Genomic DNA, 21,897 nt, shown 5'->3' on the forward strand with positions numbered 1-21,897 from the left:
GTACAGGTCATTACTAGTAGGTACAGTGATGCACAAGTCAGTACCAGGACTGTTACAGGTCATTACTAGTAGGTACAGTGATGCACAGGTCAGTACCAGGACTGGTACAGGTCATTACTAGTAGGCTCAGTGACGTACAGGTCAATACCAGGACAGGTACAGGTCATTACTAGTAGGTACAGTGACACACAGGTCAGTACCAGGACTGGTACAGGTCATTACTAGTAGGTACAGTGACACACAGGTCAGTACCAAGACTGGTACAGGTCATTACTAGTAGGCACAGTGATGTACAGGTCATTACTAGTAGGTACAGTGACACACAGTTCAGTACCAGGACTGGTTGCTGATGGATCCAACATTAGTCATGATATGACATCAGTCACTGGACATTCCCAGATTTAGATTTGCTGGGTCAGTATTATAATAGTGACAACTTTTCCCGATTGAATATGTGTGGTAATCTTTTCTTAAGGCTCTAATTTGTTGAATACTCATTGATATATCTATAGTTTCTGCAATTTTTACTTGCAGCATAATGCTATATTTGTTTATCTATTCAATGAATTTAACATACACTTTATGTATTATGGTCTTGCTGTCTTGAAGAAAATGAGTAGAGAGGGAATAGTATAATAATGATATACAATTGCATATGTTTATATAATTATGTAAAATAGATAAATTCATTTGACCATATTATATAATTTTATGTCAGCATTTTTCTTTCAGCTGACAGGATAAGAAATTGTCATGTACATGTTGATATCTAACAGAATGATGTTTTTATATTTAGAACAGCTAGACCATATGGGCACCAGAATATGATATAATTGTCATATTAGACAATAATTTGGATATTCAAATTAGTCATTTCATAAATTTATGATCAGATTTTAAAGTATTTGTATTCTGTGAAGGTAATAAATACATTTGTAGATTATTATGTATCTGTGTAAATGTTTAATTTTAAGACAATACTTTTTATATGTTTCTGTTTAGTTATTTATTCATCATTTTAATTTTTTTTCCCCTCCAGTGCTTTGATGATAAGAATGAGATCAATAACATGCATAAAATTATTTAATTCTTGATTGCCAAAGTGGTTTGGAAAAAATAGTAATTGAATAGCAGATACATTACATATTCTATTTAGTACCATTGCAAGTAAGATGTGTTGGGAATAGTCCTGGTACCTATTATTTACTTGTGATAATTGATGGAGGGTCTACAGATGTTGGTGTTACCCTGTATACAAATAAAATGTAAATTACCCATCAAGTCTTTTATCTTTTATTGATCCAAACAATTTGAAATATATTAACTAAAGTATAGTATAAATCTGTTAAAAAAAATGTTTTAACATTAAATGTAAACAAGGAATAATGTAGAGAATGACCAAAAGGCTTAACCTAACTAAAGCATTTGCTCAATACACTGGCTTGTAAAACACCAGTCCACTACTCACGGGTCTCCTTTGACTTATCTCCCTTGATATGTAAAAAACAATTCACCCACAATTCCTGTGGAAATCCAGACAGAGAGTAGCAGCGAAAATAAGGTTTACCTGCAGCTCAATCAACTGTATAATATCACCATACATTACATGTTTTGTTTGTAGGTATGGTTATCATTAATCAAGGTTGTGAAATCTCCAGGTTTCTATTTCTTTCTACTTTTGACAACAGAATAAGATTACACAAGAAAAGAAGAGAAGAAAAAAATTTAAAAAAAAACAAGTTAATTGAAGAAAACCATCCTTGTCTTTAATGAAACCTTTTAATTTCAATTCATTGAAAGAAAGCACCTTAACAGTATTCCCAGTGAATTTCACGAGAGGAAGAATATTTTTCTGATTTTGAATATTTCAAACACTTCTCTACTTTTAAGAATAAGTCATTTGTAAAGTTAATTTTTCATGGAAGTCCATTCAAAATGTATTGTGTACCATAGAGCAATCTTCGTATACCCACACATATACCGGTATACATTTCACAATATGATACTACATAAGTACTACTGCTACAGAAATATTGTTCTTTCATCACTAACAGTGTAATGGACACTCATAAACAATGAAAGTTAATGCCTGAAATCAATAACTTTGATTTTGCTGTAAAATTGTATGTCCTGGACTGATACAGTTTTTTTTTTATACTTTCGGTAACTCTCAGGAACACTGTCACACTATATTTCTGTTATTTAGAATGGTCATCTGGAACACAAGTCTATCAATCACCTTTCCTCTGCAAGCAGCTGAACCTGTCCAAGTACAAACCAAGATCACAAAATGTAATAACAAATTATAGTATGCATATGTATAATGTTTGTTATTTACATATAGAAAAAGGACATTTATGTTAACCGGTAAAATAAAGAGTGCCTGATGTGTTAGTGAGCTGAATGATCTTAATAATACCTGATACACTTTCAGACAACACTTAGCACTATTAGCACAATTGTACATACCTTCTCTATATCCATCGTTAGACTGTTTTGAGGGTTTTGATACACATTGACCTATATATACTCTCTCTATATCCATCGTTAGACTGTTATGAGGGTTTTGATACACAGTAACCTATACATACCTTCTCTATATCCAGTGTTAGACTGTTATGAGGGTTTTGATACACAGTGACTGATACATACTTTCTCTATATCCAGTGTTAGACTGTTATGAGGGTTTTGATACACAGTGACTGATACATACATTCCCTATCTCCAGTGTTAGACTGTTATGAGGGTTTTGATACACAGTGACTGATACATACCTTCTCTATATCCAGTGTTAGACTGTTATGAGGGTTTTGATACACAGTGACTGATACATACATTCCCTATATCCATCGTTAGACTGTTATGAGGGTTTTGATACACAGTAACCTATACATACATTCTCTATATCCAGTGTTAGACTGTTATGAGGGTTTTGATACACAGTGACTGATACATACATTCCCTATCTCCAGTGTTAGACTGTTATGAGGGTTTTGATACACATTGACCTATATATACTTTCTCTACATCCATCGTTAGACTGTTATGAGGGTTTTGATACACATTGACCTATACATACATTCCCTATCTCCAGTATTAGACTGTTATGAGGGTTTTGATACACAGTGACTGATACATACCTTCTCTATCTCTATTTCCAGTGTTAAAAGTGTTTCCTTTATTAGATTCAGTCTGTTGGCTTCAGAGTTGTACTTTCCCTGAAGCTGATCCTGTTCCTGGGAATATGCCTCCCTGTGTGATGTCAGCTGTTGTAACTTGTCTTCTAACTCTTTTATCTGCTTTCTTATCTTAGTTTCTTCCTGGGAAATACTTTGTACCTGTCGCTGTTGCCTATGTATTTGATCTGATAGTTTTTCCATTTTGCCTTTTATGCTTTCAGCCTCGGTTAGCATCACATCCTGTCGGGCTATCAAGTTCTCCTGCTGTTCTCTGTATGATTTAGAACTCACTTTGAAAAAAAAAAGAAAACAAAAACTTACTTAGTTTTAATATATATATATATCTAGTGTAACTACATCTCACTCATTAAGATATATATGTAAATACATGTTCCCTGATAAGATATTTATGTAATTACATGATACCTGATAAGATGTATGTAATTACATGATACCTGATCAAACGTATGTATTTACCCAGAATTTGTTGTCCAGTAAGATACATGTAATTACATATTACTCAATAAGATGTAAGAAATTACCTGTTACTGATAAGATATATGTAATTGTATGTTATCCAATAAAATATATGTACTTACATGTTACCCAATGAGATTTATTTAACTTCATGTTGTTCAATAATATTCATGTGTATGCAAAGGCATGTTACTTGATAATAGACCTGAAATTATATGTATTACACAAATGGTAATTTGGATATAGCAGATCACAACATAGGTTATGTTAGTTCAGTGTGAAAGATGGAATCTAGTAAGTAATATCAACAGTACTTTCAGTATTGGTACTGTATGTATATTACTGTGTTGTGCTCCAGTATATCCATACTATTGTTTGCCTGTTATTTCTGTCTACTTTGTTTCTGTCTTTGTTTGTGCCCATATTGTCCCTACTATTTTCGTTTAGGTTTTACTTTAGAACTTTGTGTTTCTTTTATGTTCTATGTTTATGATACAATTCATGTAATATTTGTATCTTGATAAAGAGGCAGACTGCCTCAAAAATTCCACAATTCATGTGTTCGTATTTTTGTTATTATTTCCTTGATAGTATATAAGTAGACATATATACACAAAGAATACAGGTACTTATACCTTCAATTTTACCAAACATAAGGCACTGAAATCAAAATTAGAGAATGAAACCAAAGTCGGTGATGTGAATTGTTTGCAGTCATTTTGTAAAAACAAAAGTATAAACATCTGGATATTTATAAATAAGTCATAATCTAATACTGAGAACCATTTAAAACATATCATCGTCTTCATTCTTGAAATTCCAGGAGTGATGATTTTAAGGATGCACAGACAAGGATTACCTTTACTAGTCAGCAGCTTTTTCAGTGAAAGAAGCCAGGAATGTCATATTCAAATTTGGATGAAATTAAGAAATGGTTTGGCTTTTGTTATCAGATAGACATATGGCAGACACAAAAAAACATTACCTTTATTTCTTTATAAAAAAAGTTTGTCTTAAATGATTAAAATGTCTGTATGAGACCCATTAACAACCAAAAGAATTGACATTGAATTAAAAAATAAAATTGTTTGAACTTAATCTGAAAAGTATTGAAAGGCTTCTGTTTTGTGTCCATCATCATTGGACAGTCCCAGTCAATCATGTATTGAAGAAGGTACTATGACATATCATTAATATAACTTTGACAGAAAGTTGCCAATACCATTATTAGTGTTAAATTGATGGGTTACATTATATAATGAAATAAAAAGCTGTTATATACTTACAAGAATGTTTCTCATTGTAGTTCTCTGGACTGTATGACTTTGTTGCATGATTGAGCTCATTTCTTCTAGACTTTTCCTTGTGGTATCCTTGAATAATCTGTAGCAGCATTAAGTTACATGTCTTTGTGGTCACATGACAATGACATGATGGACAGAGCTCAGTCCTCTCACAACATTTCTCACAGACACTATGGCCACATGGGATGTTGATTAAGGGTGCATTACTTGGTGGCAACTGTAAGGAAATATACATCATGTGAACCTTTGTGATTTCATTCATTACCAGTAATGATAAATATTTCTTTACCTGTTATTGAAATGCTCAGATGTCCAGAAACTGTCAAGTCTTATCAGGGGAAAAAAAAAAAAAAAAAAACCAACAAAAAACATTAAAAAAAATCCTACAACTGAACAACTTAATGGAACAGCTGAATATTTGAAAACAAAATGCATTTTTTGTATGCAGAGAGTGAATGAGTGAATGTATTTATTCCGCAATACTGCAGATAATTTCTATTCAAGTTATATCAATATGTCTGTTGTAATGCAGTGCAGATAAAATTGATATCTACCATCAGATGTCGACAACAAGGGCAGTGATGACTTGATGTATCAACATCTTTATGAACATTTCTATCTCTTGTTTTGGCCTCTCTGTGACCTTTTAGGCCCCTGTTCTGGACAGATGATTGCGTAGGAGTTATGCCTTTTGGCCAGACATGTGTATCCTCTCCAGAACGACTGTCCATGTTAATACCCTGTCTGACCCTGGCTACAATACTGTCTGCTAGAGCATCAAAATCCTGGTGGGACATCAACGTATTCATGGCTTCCCTCCCTGTCCTCTCACTAAAAGTCCTGTATGGTTCTCCCTGTGAGGAACCTGTGGTCCTTGGATTGTCATAGTAATCAGACTCTGGACTAGCAAATTCAGGGCTTCTGGAACTGGATACTCTTAGAATATTAACAGATTCTCTGTTCTCATCCAACTCTTCATCTTTTCCTTTCTTCAACTCTCTGGCTTCTAACCAGTGTTTGAATTTCCCCTTAGGTTGTACTCTACTACCTAATGCAGCAACAGATTTCTCAGATACTCTTGGTTTATCTTGAAGATGAAATTCACCTGTTCCAGTTCTACTTTTAGTCGAAAGATTTTGATCCTCCTTCTTGGATGTTCCTGAAATAATAATAGTCATACCAGTTTACAGTTGATATGCATAAGATAAAAAGAAAAGAAGAATCAATACAAGTTTATACAGAACAGCAATTACTACACAATTACACATACATTTCACATATACATATATCATGTGCAAATTACTTTCTCATCAAACAGCTGTTTTTCTTTTTTTGTTTGTTTATTTATTTTTTTTTTTTTGCCATTTGTTCACCGAAATATGAAAAAAACACAAAAGGCACTTAATTTGTTACAGTTTTGTCAGTATTGATACAAGCACAATTTGAAAGATTTATTACATGCGCATTTATGTAGAACAACACATGTTCATGTGATTTTCTACAATTATTATAGCCACTCATCCACCGTATGGAACGGAATACTACACAGACATGTTTGAAATCTAAAATTTTACTCAAACTTACTATTGTCGGTTAGGTCTTTGACAGGAGGAGAGTTCCTTTTTCCTTCCAAATGTGCTTCACGTTCTTTAAACCAGTTTTTCTGTCGCATTTGTATCTCTTTTACCTGCTCACAGGAAATGTTTGTATATTTTTGTAAATTACATTATTAGTTATCAATGTCGCATTTGTATCTCTTTTACCTGCTCACAGGAAATGTTTGTATATTTTTGTAAATTACATTATTAGTTATCAATGTCGCATTTGTATCTCTCACAGGAAATGTTTGTATATTTTTGTAAATTACATTATTAGTTATCAATGTCGCATTTGTATCTCTTTTACCTGCTCACAGGAAATGTTTGTATATTTTTGTAAATTACATTATTAGTTATCAAAATTAAAGTTTGTTAGAAAGTTTAAGACTTGAACTGTTGAATATGATCCTGAATCGTTTATCGTCCAATAACTAAATAAACCCTCTGAACTCGAATATTTCATATATACCAATCATCTGACTTGAAGCCATAGCAATGTAATTTTTCATATAGTGAATGAGGTTTCTACCTTCTCTGCAAGCTCAGTCTTTTTCGCTCGATCGTTTTTACGTGACATGTTTCAGCTTATGGTATGCACCGGATGTGAAGGGAAACCATATATAAACAAAACATGTTGCTAAGGCGCTTAAGTTACACATGTTTCTTTTTACTTTCGATTCAAGCGTATACGTGATTATGAGTTGCAGACGATTCGCCCAAAATCCTGCGTTGCTCCCAAATCATAGTTAAATCGTTTCAACCATTTCGCCCAAGAATTCAATATTGAGATACCAGCATCGTCATTTATTCTAGAATTTGCATGAAAGGTCTTTTGAAATTTTAGAGAAAAATACAACTGAATATATCATAGACTTTACCGACCGAAAATTAATTTGTCCGAAGGAATCAGACGTTCCTAATTTTGTAGTATTGCCAAATAGTTATGTTTCACTTCCAATTCTTGCTCTTTGTAATGAAATACTAGGGTCGTATCCATGCATGTATAATCGCGGACTTGTATATCTTTTTAATGTCCATGATGCCATAGAAGGGTGCATCATCTATGAGAAAAAAAATCGAGCTCACACTCTGACCTCTTAAATGTTCGTATTTAAAGACATCCACCCTCTCCTCACTTAGCCTCTTCACAGACAGGGGCGGAAAATATTCTAACATCGTCTATAACCCACGGTCCGCACGTGAGCGTCAGGACCGTGGCGGGTTACCGACGATGACACTTTTCTGGATGATATACCACTTGAAATTGTTTTAAGATATCGCATTTCCCCCCAGCAGCCAGTTTCCACAACGAAAGAGACATAGAACATTGTGATAAAGTTTTGACTGTAATATCAATGTTTTAAAAAAAAACAACCCCAAAAAACACTTCTTCGAAAAAAAATACCACCACTAGGGACATAATTTGCCAGCGTCAAGTTAAGCATGAGCATTAGTTATTCTCATTCTTTTCCAGGTGTCTCTGTGTAAATCTTTATTTTTTGTTCGTAGTTTGCCTTGTTTTATGGAATTTGAATCTACATTATGATTATGTTGGATAGAGCCGAAATTAAGTGAAATCCTGTGATAACTTACAAACCAATTTCCATACATCCCCTCCGACCATATGAAAGCTGGACAGAGTAAGAATTTTTTTTAAGTCTTATGTTATAACACACATCAGCAAGAAACGAGGTAAACATCGGGTGCTGTCTTACTTTTTAATCTGGCAATATCATTAAATCAAGTAGGTATTCACCTATAGAGTTGGTGAATCTACAAGGAACTTGCGTGAGATAGAAAGTGCTGCAAAAACACTTGTAATATTTAAACAGCTTAGCTAGGAATAAGAGAAAGCAATAAGTATCAACCAAGGCCGTGATTCAACCAGTATCAACCATGGCCGTGATTCAACAAGTATCAACCAAGGTCATGTATCAACAAGTATCAACCAAAGCCGTGTATCATCAAGTAACTACCAAATAAATGATTATTGTTAAAAGACCCGTTGTCATGGCGCCGATTCCGCGTTCTTTCGTCCAAGTAGCAACATGGCGTTTGGTTAATTGATGTATATTTACGACATGATGACCACGATCTGACACGATATGTTGTTAGAACGTTTGCAACATAGAGAGACGTATCTAGATACTGGGAACTGATTAATCCTGCACTGAATAATTAGGATTGCTTGTTAAGAGGATTTTCTTTTTTGATTGTATGTCTTATTATTATTTAGGTAGTTACCATCAGTGTCAATAAATGTTACTGATGTTTACAAGACGACGATTTATTTGAACTAGAAAATATAATAAACCATCGTTGCCATTGTGTTTGAATGTCACTGCTTTATTTTTTATGGAGGATAAAGACGAAGATATTATTTGCCAATAACACCCCCAGGCTCTTGGATATGGACTAACTTTGGCAGTCTCTGTAGCCATAGACTGGTCGAATCTCTGTACAAATGTTGACCTAAAGTGATCGTCGTATTTAGATCAACATAACCTTGTTGTACTGCGTCATAACCACTCCACACCGGGACATCATTAGAGTTCGGATCCCTGAAAAATATACCAGAAAGATGTTTGATATTAGAATATCACTAGCAGCTTTGCAATGAAAACGGTTACTACTGCCAATCTAAGATGACAACCCAAACGTTAGGTAAATGATCGCCTCCGATTTACAATACATGTATAGACGTTAGGCATACAACTGCATCAGCGATGTCTAATATCTAAACACACATATAAATGTTAGCTTTCTAATTATCACTAGAATCTTGAGTGAAAGGATATATATTCTGTATTCTATTTGAATCAGTTAAAATAATTACCCAGTTTTGGCGAAGTTTGTCCAATACTTCAGCATGGTTTTCGAGAGGATGACATCATTGGGACTCACGGTTGTGTTAAATTTGGTTTGAAAATCTTCAAGACCGAACAAAAATGAAATTTCAGAGGCATGAACTGAAGAGTCGTTTCGCCACCATGGCAAATATATTCGGAGCAATGGGTCAGGAGATGGACGTTTGAATATGTACTGATACGTTGATGTTCGGGTATTGCCTTCCGCGTGTGCCATGAGTGCTTTTATTGCTGGCGTTAGGAAAAATGCATCTGAAAAGGCGTCAATGGCATTGTAACCTGGACTTTCCGACGAAGACCTATAAAATGAACATACCAGATCACTCGGAAGAGTGCTGTTAACTTGAGAGCCGAAATAAGAAGATACAAAAACCGGAACGATGTAGTTACAGAACACATCGGTAGGGACCCCAACATTTAAGTCGAATTTTTTATATTTAGACATCAGTGTTAAAATATTTAGAAGAACAGAGCCTTCTGCATTAACATTTCCGGTCATAAAGTCGAGGTTTTGGAAAAACTGAAAACCTGGAGACGTCCTGTTTGTCAGTACCTCTGCTGGCGAGTAGTGGAGAAAGTCATTGTCAATGACTGGTCCAAATACGCCATCAATTGTGAGAGGCGGAAGAGTGGGAATAAGCAATATATTCTGTGCCGCTAGTAAATCACCTGCAGATTTCTCACGCATGCACCTTGTATATGTTAAGGGAATACCGGAAGTGTTTGCACATCCAACTTGAATACCAAGGCGCTTTGCGGTTGAATGCATTGTACTCGCACCGATATAAGTCAGCGTCGAGAGAGCAATTCCGCTCTGTGCAATGACTCGCTGAAACAGTCCTTGATTGTGAGGCATTATTGCTTGTAAAGAAACACTAAAGCCCCCAGCAGACTCCCCAAATATGGTAACAGAATTCGGATCTCCACCATAATCGTCTATATTGTCCTTCACCCATTGAAGTGCCAAGCGTTGATCCCAGAGGCCATAATTCCCGTGAAGTTCACCCGTGTAAGGTGTGCTGAGGAATCCAAACAGCCCCAGTCGATAGTTGATTGTTACCACGACAACGTCACCGGTCAAGGCCAGGTATGACCCGTCATAAAACATACCTTGGCCAAAGACATAGCCACCTCCATGAATCCATACCATCACAGATTTGCTACTGTTAGAAGTAACATCGCGTGGTACGTAAATATTTAAAATCAAGCAGTCCTCTGATTGGATTAAATTTGGCAGATTTTTTTGAAAAGCTGGTTGCATCGATTGCATACACGATGGTCCATATTGCGTTGCATTTAGGATACCAGTCCATGGACCTCTTGATTCTGGTTTCGCGAACCTCAACTCACCGACGGGTGGCTTTGCATATGGAACATTCCGGAATTGGTATACTTTCTCATTTCGAATTTGTTCGACGACACCAACAATGCCCCCGAGCTTTGTGTGTATATGTTGCACCTCTATTCCTTGTGTCGTGGAAATAATGGTAAGTAACAGAAGTGCAAGTCGACCAGGTTCCATGCTTCAAGGAAGATAAATTAGAACTTGTAAATTACATTATTCAAATATTTGGTACTGAATCTAGAATTTTTACAAAATGAAAAGAATTGATTCCACTATACAGTATTAAGAGATAAATAAAGCTACCGATATTAAAATACTCTTGTGTATCTAATACGTATTGCAAAACATTAATCCACCACGGTTATTATAGACTATAAAGGTTCCAGATCAGTCTATCGACAATTACAGATACATAAATATGATGTTATATACAGCTACTGGTGTAATTGACTATACAGCATGTGAAATGTTCATTATCGTCACATAACTATGAAACCTCCGCTTATATTGGTGTCCTAAGATCTCAAGAATCCATACAAACTGAATTTCATCGCTGGTTGATCTAGTTGTGTTACCGAAGCTTTATTAACTTCTTTCTTAACTTTAACGAAATATCAGATACCGTTATGTTAACGGAATCACAATAGTCATTATATTGATACTAACTAAAAAGAAATAATTAAGGTTACTTTTTATGAAATATCATTACAATGAGCAGATATTGTTGAAATTATTTATATGTTTATAGTTCATAAACGACAAAAGCAATTTGATATGTTATATGTTTTTATTAATTTCCCGATTTATTTTGACTGACCAATTGGAATTAAGACAAATGCTTAAATAAAATGGAAATGTGATTATTTTGAAATTTGGAAACCTATGAAGTAATCAGATCTTCTTAAACGTGGCAAAAGTTACAGGTGTTCCTCGGATATTACTGTTTCGTAAAGTTCCTTGATATTTTATTAGTACGTACTTTATTAATCAAATTCATTTCGAATTATTGAACCGATTATTTGTTAAAGAGTATCGCTTACCTTTGTCTCCGCTCTCAGGTCATAGCATTGCTAGCAAACTGGTGTTAGACCATTATGATAAGAATGGATTGTCCAATGAGATAAGTTGAACACTGAACGTTTTCAAAGATAAAATGATCTTTAGTTGACTTGTAATTCCAACAGCAGTAAGAAACAACGAAGTGAGACAAAATTAAAAGACATTCCACACGATAGGAGACATTTTTATTATATGTCACGTCAAATACTCAATAGTTTATCGGAACATATCGAATTTTGTTTGATACCTTGACACGTATGTACGATAAAGGTTGATATATTTTATTTCATAACGGATTGCAGATTTTCTTTTTTAATTGTTATAATATAGTGACAACCTTCAACAGTATGTGTCATTAGTAATTATGTTCAGATATATAACTTTTGTGACATGACATGGGTATCCAAAAGGATAATGGAAGTGTGACATCCAAATAAAGAGAGTTCAACAATCACATTATATGCAGTATTGTCGTTACTTAGAGTTATCATTGATTAATGATAAGATGTATGACATGCTATATATATATACTGGACAAAATAAGTTAAGGATCATAAATTGTGACCATAATATCTTTAAAAATTCAAATCATGTATTGCCGGTAATTGCACTCGTAGTTTCTCCAATATGTACCTAAAGTCATGTCAAAGGTGAAAGCACGTGCATCTGAAGGTCTTGCCGTTCCGCTCTAGTTAACTATGGTGGTGTGAAAAACTGACTGGTCTATTACTACAGAGGAATCTTGCAGGTTTTGATTCTGTTACTTCTAAGCTAAAAAAAGTTGAATTTGGAAACATTTAATCAATTTGTAACGAAAACTTGAAAAACTAATCATGCGAAGACATTTAAATGATATGGAAGCCGCGCGAGCTATAGGGCTCCTTCAAGCTGGTCAAACTCAACGAAATGTGGCGGCACAGCTTCATGTTTCTCAGAGCGTGATTAGTAGGCTATGGAATCGCTATCAACAGACAAATAACGTCCGTCAACGCCCCAGATCTGGACGACCACGCTGTACGACAGCCCGACAGGACAGATTCATTTGCATCACGGCACGACGTCAGCGGTTTTTGAGTGCTCCTGTCTTGAATCTTCAGTTTCAGCGTGCTACAAATCTAAGGATTTCATCCCAGACAATCAGAAACAGACTCCATGCCTCTAATTTACGAGCTTCCGACCAATTTTATCCAGAGGTCATCGACAATCCAGACATCAATGGGCCACTCATCATTTGAATTGGCAATTACGTCATTGGAGAAATGTTATGTTCACAGATATAGGTTTTGTGTTGACTTCCATGACGGTAGGAGGAGGGTATGGAGAACCCAAGGAGAGCGCTATGCAGACTGCTGTGTTGTCCAGCATGATCGCTTTGGTGGTGGGTCAGTGATGGTTTGGGCAGGGATCAGTGTTGACTTCCATACAGACCTCTACATCATAGACAATGGATCTTTAACAGCTGTTCGATACAGGGACGAGATTTACACCCTATAGTAAGGCCCATTGCAGGAGTTGTTGGCCATGATTTTATACTGATGGATGATAATGCTCGTCCTCACCGTGCTCGTGTGGTCAACGACTATCTTCAACGTGAAGCAATCGTTCGCATGGACTGGCCAAGTCGTTCTCCTGATCTGAACCCTATCGAGCATGCTTGGGACACCTTGCAACGCCGGGTTTCAGCTCGACCTAATCTGCCACAGAACCGCCAACAGCTTATGATTGCTCTGCAAGAGGAATGGCAGCGCATCCCACAGATCAGCCACCCATAAAGGAGCATGTGCAGACGTTGCAGGGCAGTTATTGATGTCAACGGAGGTCATACTGCCTATTAAACTGCCAATTGCAGTTTGATGAGTTTTCCTTGACATGATTAACTTGCTCTACTTCCTCTTACACTTTGATTTCAAGGGTGCTGTTACTCAGGGTTATCTGCTCTTGGTAGCAATTACCATAAATGAATTTGTTTTGTGTAATTAAAGACTAAAATGAATGTTCTGTCATTAAAATTTAAAATATAATCATATTATTATTTGTATGTAAAACTGCACTGTTTCAAGTTTATGATCCTTAACTTATTTTGTTCAGTATATGTACATCACCAGGACAAACGGACGATATTGTGCATTCCTTAAGTTTGGTCGGCATTACTCAGGGTTATCTGCTCTTGGTAGCAATTACCATAAATGAATTTGTTTTGTGTAATTAAAGACTAAAATGAATGTTCTGTCATTAAAATTTAAAATATAATCATATTATTATTTGTATGTAAAACTGCACTGTTTCAAGTTTATGATCCTTAACTTATTTTGTTCAGTATATGTACATCACCAGGACAAACGGACGATATTGTGCATTCCTTAAGTTTGGTCGGCATTACTCAGGGTTATCTGCTCTTGGTAGCAATTACCATAAATGAATTTGTTTTGTGTAATTAAAGACTAAAATGAATGTTCTGTCATTAAAATTTAAAATATAATCATATTATTATTTGTATGTAAAACTGCACTGTTTCAAGTTTATGATCCTTAACTTATTTTGTTCAGTATATGTACATCACCAGGACAAACGGACGATATTGTGCATTCCTTAAGTTTGGTCGGCAATTCAAATAAACAGAAAATTCCCTACAGTTACACATTTCAATTTATTCACAGTACTAAAGTATGAGATGATATCACTACTTTTATCACGGACTTTGATAAAATATTGCCATAATTGTAGTTTTCTCGAAAATATAAAAGACTTTAGAGATTACACGTTTTTCTTATGATACATTTGATATACATAAGTCATGATTTAGCATCTTGGTTCACTAATGAAATTATCTCAATCCATCTTCCTTCACGTGTAGTTGTGACCTTTGTGTACAGGTTAATAACGCAAAGCACATTTGTATCACGTGCTGTCACGTTAAGAGCCCACCATACACCTTTATACCTGTGTCAAGGTATGCCATAAATAGAGTGTCAGTGTGGCAAATGGTAACCTGAACTTATGGTATTTACATGTCACAGTTGATTCGATATTTAACGGCCTGTTACCATTATTACGGTTTTCGTGGAAAAAAATCGTCCACGGACGGATTAACTCGTTGCATAAGTTTTCAGCAGGTTCGGATTGAAGAAAATTATGGGGAAGTTTTTATGGTCGTCATTGTGATCTCTTTTTCTTTGCGAGATATGAAGCTTAACGTGTTTAATGCGCATTAGTTTGCCTGTTGGTTCCATTAATGTATATCTATTTCTCATTCGAGAAGGTGACGTTACTAACTTAAATTGACCAAGGTTTATCTGGCTAGTGTCGTCGATCAAGCTAAAGACGCTCACTCTTCCTGAACACCTGGTAATATTCTTAGTACTTTTTCAGAAGTTTCTGTTTTAATCATTTTTGAATTTCGGTTAGGATTTTAATATGTTAGTACTTTTCTGTATTTTTTCTTTGTGATGATCAGCACAAAGCAAAAAACAGGAGAGGATGCTTTGCTTTGAAATTAAGCTGAGATCGGCTTCATGAATGTACATGTTAGTATTTTCTTGTTGGTTTTCGGTGTGACTGTTCAAACTGTAATCTCTAACGTAGTAATTTAGAAGAATAATGAAACATAGCCCATGACAACATGACTATATCAATATCGCTGAGCATTAATTTCTTTTAATAAGGGAAAAATCTAATCAACAAAAATATGAGCTTTGACCATGGAACTGCATTTATACTGTATACCAGAACATTTTATTTGGCGCTTCACCGATTATCAGCACTATGTTATAGGTCTATGAACTTTAGAGACAATAGGGAAATCTTCTCCAACATGTACATGATCGTAATGGTATTTTTTGCACTAGTGTACGATACAAACCAAAACTCGTTATTTTCATTGTTTGTGAGAAAGCGTTTGCTTTAGTTTTTGTCTAGAACAACGTAGACATTATTTCCCCATGGCACCACCTGGTTATTAACCGTAGAGTAACTTTAGCAGTCGGTCTAACCACAGATTGAATCTCGAATCTCCGTAATGAGGTGTTTGTAGCATCAATATCTATATTACTCTGGTGTACTCATATCCACTCCATATCCGGACGTCATTGAAATCAAACTGTTTATATTTTGATAAGTGTTAATATACCTAAATAAATGGAATTTTCCGCATTTTCAAATCCGGTCGAGATTTTGGAAAAACTGAAAGATTGGATACGTCCTGTTGTTCAGAACCGGATTTGGCGACGAATGAAGATAGTTTCAGTCATTGTGAGAGATGGAAGAGTAGGCATTGTCAATATATTCTGTGTCGCTAGTAAATCATTTGCTGATTTCCAAGGCTTGCACCTTGCTTATGTCACTTCAACATTTGTACCCAGTCGCTTTCCAGTCGTGAGCATATTAGTTATACCAAAGTAAGACAACTATGAGAGAACTCTTCCGCTCTGTGCAATGACTCGCTGAAACAGTCCTTGATTATGTGACTTATTATTGCTTATGAGAAACCCATTGAAGTGCCAAGCGTTGATCCCAGAGGCAATGTAAACAGCCCCAGTCGATAGTTGATTGTTACCAAGACAACATTATCTGTCAAGACCAGGCATGCCCCGTCATAAAACATACCTTGCCCAGTTACATAACTACCGCCCTGCATCCATTCCATTCAATATTTGGTATTAGTCCAATTTGCGTCTCTTTAGGGTACCAGACCATGGACCACTTAATTCTGGTTTGCTAAATCACAGAACACCAATGGATGCTTTTGCGTATGGTATGTTCCGAGTCTGGTATATTTTCTCATTACGAACTTGTCCCCAACCTTATTGCGTATATGCTGCACCTTTATCTCGTGTGTTGGGGGAAATAAATACCAGTGAAAGAAGTGCGAGGATATACCCCATCATGCCGCAAAGATATTTATGCATATTAGACCTTGAAATATGATTATGAGATTTGACCAATGACACATTCTCATATTCTGAGGTTTTTGTTTTATTTGTGACCTATCACACCTACCACGGTCAGTGTTGTTGAATTTTGGTGACATTATATCAATATCTAATCTGGAATGTTTACAAAATCATGAACATTAATTTTACTATAAAATTTTCAAAGAATGATAATGCAAACAAATTGATGCTCTGTATCTGACACATGTTTCAAATACTGTATTTTTTTAAAAAAAATTAAGTATCTGTGCAACAATTTTTTGACAGTGGTTTTATCTATTTTTCAATTTGCGAAACTATGATGATATCCCCGTGAATATGAAACGCTACCTACACATCTAATCTTTTTCATGACTAAATAATCGCTAATTATTCTAGATAGATTTTTCGCATAATTTAGAATCCTAAGCTTCTGAAGAATTCATACGTTATTTGTTTGCTGGTTGGTCTAGTTGTGCACATAATACATTATCCAAACTTCTTTCTTAACTTAAACAAAACAGCGATACTTTCTCCTAACTATCCCTTCCAGTCATTGTGACGCTTATGTCGAACATTTATTAGATCAAAACTTGACTATAGTTCCATAGTATATGGGTCAGTAGGCCAATCGAAACTTAAGAAGCTGGTCCTAACCACAATTAAAGTCTGCAACTGGCATAGGACGTTTTTTGAACGACACCAGTGATCATTTATGTAAAATTCATCGAACCATATATCTAGAGAAAAGCTCTCTACAGTTCGTTGTCCGTGGTTAAGGAAAGAACGGGAATATGTATAACTGTAGATACAATTGAGACGATAGCAAGGAGCATTTGCTACTCGTTCCAATCACAATTGCAACAAGTCTGTTAGAATATGCTTTTATTGATACTGATATCCTGGATGTTCCCGCCGAAGTGTCAAGGTGATATGGCCTACTAACTTATGACCATTTTTTTCTTTCGTTCCACTCTACCATGTAAGATTGTAAAGTATTTGTGAACGACTGAGATTTTCTTGTATCATTATATTTATAAGTGTAATGTTTCCAACATGAGCTAAGCATCAAGTCGGCGTTATGAACAATCATTTTAGGAATCCAGCGACATATTTCACATTCTTCGCGTCAACAAAAGATATACAAAGCATCGATAAACCCAGTTTATAAACTATGTAAGTAAGAAAGGAAAGCTTTTTCTTTGTTCGATATCAATGTTCAACCATTTAAAACATTCATGGTATGAAACCATCCTATCTGGACTATATAATAAATATTTTTCACGCTTGACACAAGTGTAAAGTACATTGATGGAAAAATGAAGGTTGTAATTAAACTGAAATGTAAGAAAATATCTATTGGCTGTAGGGTTACCCACAGATAAGATAGTAGGAAACAGTTAAGTTTGCCTATTCCACAAAATTATAGATAACATATTAGTAGCACTGTTTTCAGAAAAGTTTAAGTACATAATGGATTTCGTGAATGCCCTAGGTAGGAAATAATGTAAACACAGACAGCTATACATACTGGAAGTACGTACAACTAAACAGAGGTACCAGATAATCGTGACTGAAGAAAACATCTGAGTAGATTAGTAGAATATAGCTACAACTGAGATCAGCCAGGGAAGTGTCATTTACCAACTTCTGTTCTGTGGAAAGATTTTAAATATGAATTTTGTTACCATATCGATATTTTCACTTTTGTTTGAGTTGAATATGTTAAACATTCGATGCTTTTATAATCTTAAAACTTTAATGTGGGCATACTTAATAGGTTTCCTTTTATTACAGCCATGAATGACACAGCTTTTCTTTTGTTCTACACGGTTTAGATTAAGGCGGCGTATTTCCAAATTTTTATCTTTAATTCGGCCCTGATTCGCCGTTTTTCTTCCGTGTACGTGTAGGGATAAAGTCATTGGAATTCATATAGTTTCATGACATTATAATGAAGATTTAGCACCAGATTCAATGATAATAAATTAAGCAAAATTATTATGAACGAGATTTCATATCTGTTTAAATTATTAATTAAATATCTAGTTTCCGTCATTGAAATAAAATATATACGTATTACATTAAAATATACCATGAATGTCATCATTGACGATGATTGATCTGACACTTGTAATTAATGTATATTCTTTGTAGGGTGTTTCAATGTGTGTATGAGACAAACATCAACTATTATTGTGATAAAGTTTGAATGTTTTTTAATAGACGTTAACGATGTAGATTTCATTTGCCAATAGCACCATCGGGTTCTTGAGTGTGCAGTAATTTTGGCAGCTGATCTAACCACAGACTGGTCGAATCTCCATACAGGTGTTGTCCAGAGGTGATCTTAGCATCAAGATCGATATAACTCTGGTTTACTGCGTCATAACCACTCCACATCGGGACGTCATTTGAGTTTGGATTCCTGGAATATATTGCAAACAGCTCCTTAATGGTTTAATATCATTACCAGTTTTTGCATTGACAAAAAAAAAAAAAAAAAAAAGAAAAAAATCTCCCTCGAGTATTGACCTAATCAGTCAAATGTCGTTATCTTACTAAATTAATTACCTTTGACGTTTAAGATTTACATATATATACCTCATTATAATTTGCAAATGCAGTAATATATCTTTAAGAGGAAAAAAACATTCCAATATTCAGTTACATAAGAAATAACTACCCAGTTTTGGCGAAGTTTGTCCAGTATTTCTGCATGCTTTTTGAGAAGCTGATATCATCGAGTCCCACGCTCATGTTAAATTTACTAGGAAAATCTTCAATATTGAACAAGAAAAAGAGTTCGGAGCCATGAGCTGAAAAGTCGTTTCGCCACCAAGTCGGGTAATCTAGGAAGGACATATCAAGTGCTTTTCGTTTGAATATGTACTGATACGTTGATGCTCGGGCGTTGTCGTCAGAATGAGCTATGAGTGCCTTTATCGCTGGGACTATAAAAAACACATCTGAGAAGACGCCAATGACATTGTTGTCTACGTGGCCGCGCGACGAGGTTCCATACAAGGAACAAATTAGATCACTCGGAAGAGTGCTATTGATCTGAGAGCTGAAATAAGAAGATAATAAAACAGGTACGATGTAGCTACAGAACACATCGGAAGGGACGCCAACATTTAAGTCGAATTTTTTATATTTCGATATCATTGTTAAAATATTAAAAAAAACAGAGCCTTCTGCATTAACATTTCCAGTCATAAAGTCGAGGTTTTTGAAGAATTGAAAACCTGCAGACGTCCTGTCTTTCATAATCTCTTCGGGTGATGAGTGAAGAAAGTCATTGTCAATGACTGGCCCTATCATTTCATCAATGTTGAGCGGTGAAACAGTGGGCGTAGTCACTATATTCTGTGCCGCAAGTAAATCGTCTGTAGATTTCCCACGCATGCACTCTGCATATGATGTCGGAATACCGGAAGTGTTTGCACAACCAAGTTTTATACCGAGCAGCTTTGCAGTGGTATGCATATTACTGCTACTAACGTAAGAATAGCTTGACAAGGCACTTCCGCTCTGTGAAATGACTCTTTGAAACAGTCCTTGATTCTGTGGTACTATTGCTTGTAATGAAACGCAAAAGCCCCCAGCAGACTCTCCAAATATAGTTACTGAATTGGAATCCCCTCCATAGTCGTCTATATTGTCCTTCACCCACTGCAGTGCCAGGTGTTGATCCCAGAGCCCATAATTCCCGTTCAATTCACCTGTGTGAGGTGTACTGAGGAATCCAAACAGGCCCAGCCGATAATTGATAGTTACCACAACAACATCACCCGTTAAGGCAAGGTATGACCCGTCATAATACATACCTTGTCCTAAGACATAGTCACCTCCATGTATCCACAACATTACCGACTTCCTAGTATTCGGAGATATATCACGTGGTACATATATATTCAAAATAAGACAGTCCTCTGATTGGTTTAAATTTGGCAAGTATTTATTATAAGGGGGTGGTAACATCGGTTGGATACAAGATGGTCCAAATTGTGTGGCATTTAGTGTACCAGCCCAAGGACCGCTCAATTCAGGTTTGGTGAATCTCCGACTTCCGACGGGTGGTTTGGCGTATGGAATGTTCCGGAACTGGTATACTTTCTCATTCCGAACTTGTTCGACAACACCAACAATGTCCCCGAGCTTTGTGTGCATATTCTGCACATCGATTCCGCGTGACACCGAAAGAATGGCCAGTATCAGAAGAACATTTCGGCAGGGCCCCATTCTGGAATGATGTATCTACAAATAAGAACGTCTTTGTGAAAGTAATCTATTTTCGGTTTAATGGTACAAAGCAATAGTGTGGATTTGGAGTAACTTAAGCGTTGGTGTTGTATGACCTGACTTTGAAACCTTATGGCTTGTAAGCTCGGTGAAAAATTCAGGATTTATAGGTTGACGTAAGAACATTCTTTCGACAATGCGTTTCATCGTGCTGACCCTTATAAACCATTTTACATAAAAAAACAAACAAGCTGTAAATTCGCGAAATTGCAGTACACTTCAGCCATACAAGTAAACAACATTTCGAAGGTATCAAATATGAAATTTTACGTAGTAGGTTCAATGAAACAATTGAACTTTGTAATTAATCACTTACTCTAATTCATGGGGGTATAAATGTGTACTTTATCTAAAGTTGTTCTTATAGATAAATTAAGATCGCTCATTATGACTTCAATAGAAAATTTGCTTGTTGACTAAATTTTATGACGGCTATGCGACATCAGGATTCAGTTTCAGCGCCTTTCTGTTGCTACGATAAATCTTTACTGAAAATATTACTCCGAAAGTCTTGGGTAGAATTCAGTCAAAGATGTCATGAATTATCGTCACATATCACAAATTTAGTGTCTCGATCTTTGAAAAATATTTTGCTTTTGTGAAAATTGCGAAAATTCAAACACCGCGACGAAAATGAATTAATGAATATTTCTTATTACGCATATTCTGAAGACGCCTCCTAGACTTCAAAATTTAGGCTTTTCGTGTCATTGACGAGTCCTAAAATTTCATACTTGGTGCGTTACTGTATCTAACTCTAAATTTGTATTAAAAGGAGTTATTTACGTGTGCGTCTTTTGTACGGCTTCCATCTCTAACGTTTCAAAAAATCATCACCGATACAAAAAAGTCTATT

The 21,897-nt window shown here is 35.6% G+C and overlaps 2 protein-coding genes across 2 annotated transcripts; both read right to left on the bottom strand.

Annotated features, from left to right (window-relative positions):
• Positions 1-2,164: 2,164 nt before the first annotated feature.
• On the bottom strand, positions 2,165-7,135 carry LOC132547338 (uncharacterized). The gene is made up of 6 exons (XM_060211103.1): positions 7,088-7,135; positions 6,545-6,647; positions 5,515-6,119; positions 4,943-5,177; positions 3,141-3,469; positions 2,165-2,262 (listed from the first exon to the last, which is right to left on the bottom strand). Exons 1-6 carry the CDS (start codon positions 7,133-7,135, stop codon positions 2,236-2,238), a joined length of 1,347 nt encoding a protein of 448 aa, XP_060067086.1. The 3' UTR covers positions 2,165-2,235.
• Positions 7,136-8,935: 1,800 nt separating this feature from the next.
• On the bottom strand, positions 8,936-20,981 carry LOC132547322 (acetylcholinesterase-like). The gene is made up of 4 exons (XM_060211087.1): positions 19,423-20,981; positions 19,042-19,164; positions 9,395-10,948; positions 8,936-9,119 (listed from the first exon to the last, which is right to left on the bottom strand). The coding sequence occupies exons 1-4, from the start codon at positions 20,979-20,981 to the stop codon at positions 8,936-8,938; spliced, it is 3,420 nt and encodes a 1,139-aa protein (XP_060067070.1).
• Positions 20,982-21,897: the final 916 nt, after the last annotated feature.

The sequence above is a fragment of the Ylistrum balloti genome, unplaced genomic scaffold (genome assembly GCF_031769215.1).
Source record: "Ylistrum balloti isolate Yb309-2 unplaced genomic scaffold, AGI_CSIRO_Ybal_v1 Utg369946, whole genome shotgun sequence".
NCBI lineage: Eukaryota > Metazoa > Mollusca > Bivalvia > Pectinida > Pectinidae > Ylistrum > Ylistrum balloti.

Coding starts and splice junctions, on each gene's coding strand:
- LOC132547338 (XM_060211103.1), bottom strand. CDS start 7,135: ATGTCACGTAAAAACGATCGAGCGAAAAAGACTGAGCTTGCAGAGAAG. Junction 6,648..7,087: donor AGACTGAGCTTGCAGAGAAG/GTAGAAACCTCA, acceptor TCCTGTGAGCAG/GTAAAAGAGATACAAATGCG. Junction 5,178..5,514: donor CTTGTTGTCGACATCTGATG/GTAGATATCAAT, acceptor ATTTCCTTACAG/TTGCCACCAAGTAATGCACC.
- LOC132547322 (XM_060211087.1), bottom strand. CDS start 20,981: ATGGGGCCCTGCCGAAATGTTCTTCTGATACTGGCCATTCTTTCGGTG. Junction 10,949..19,041: donor GGAGATTCGACCAGTCTGTG/GTTAGATCAGCT, acceptor TCTTCCTTGAAG/CATGGAACCTGGTCGACTTG. Junction 9,120..9,394: donor ACAAACTTCGCCAAAACTGG/GTAATTATTTTA, acceptor TATATTTTTCAG/GGATCCGAACTCTAATGATG.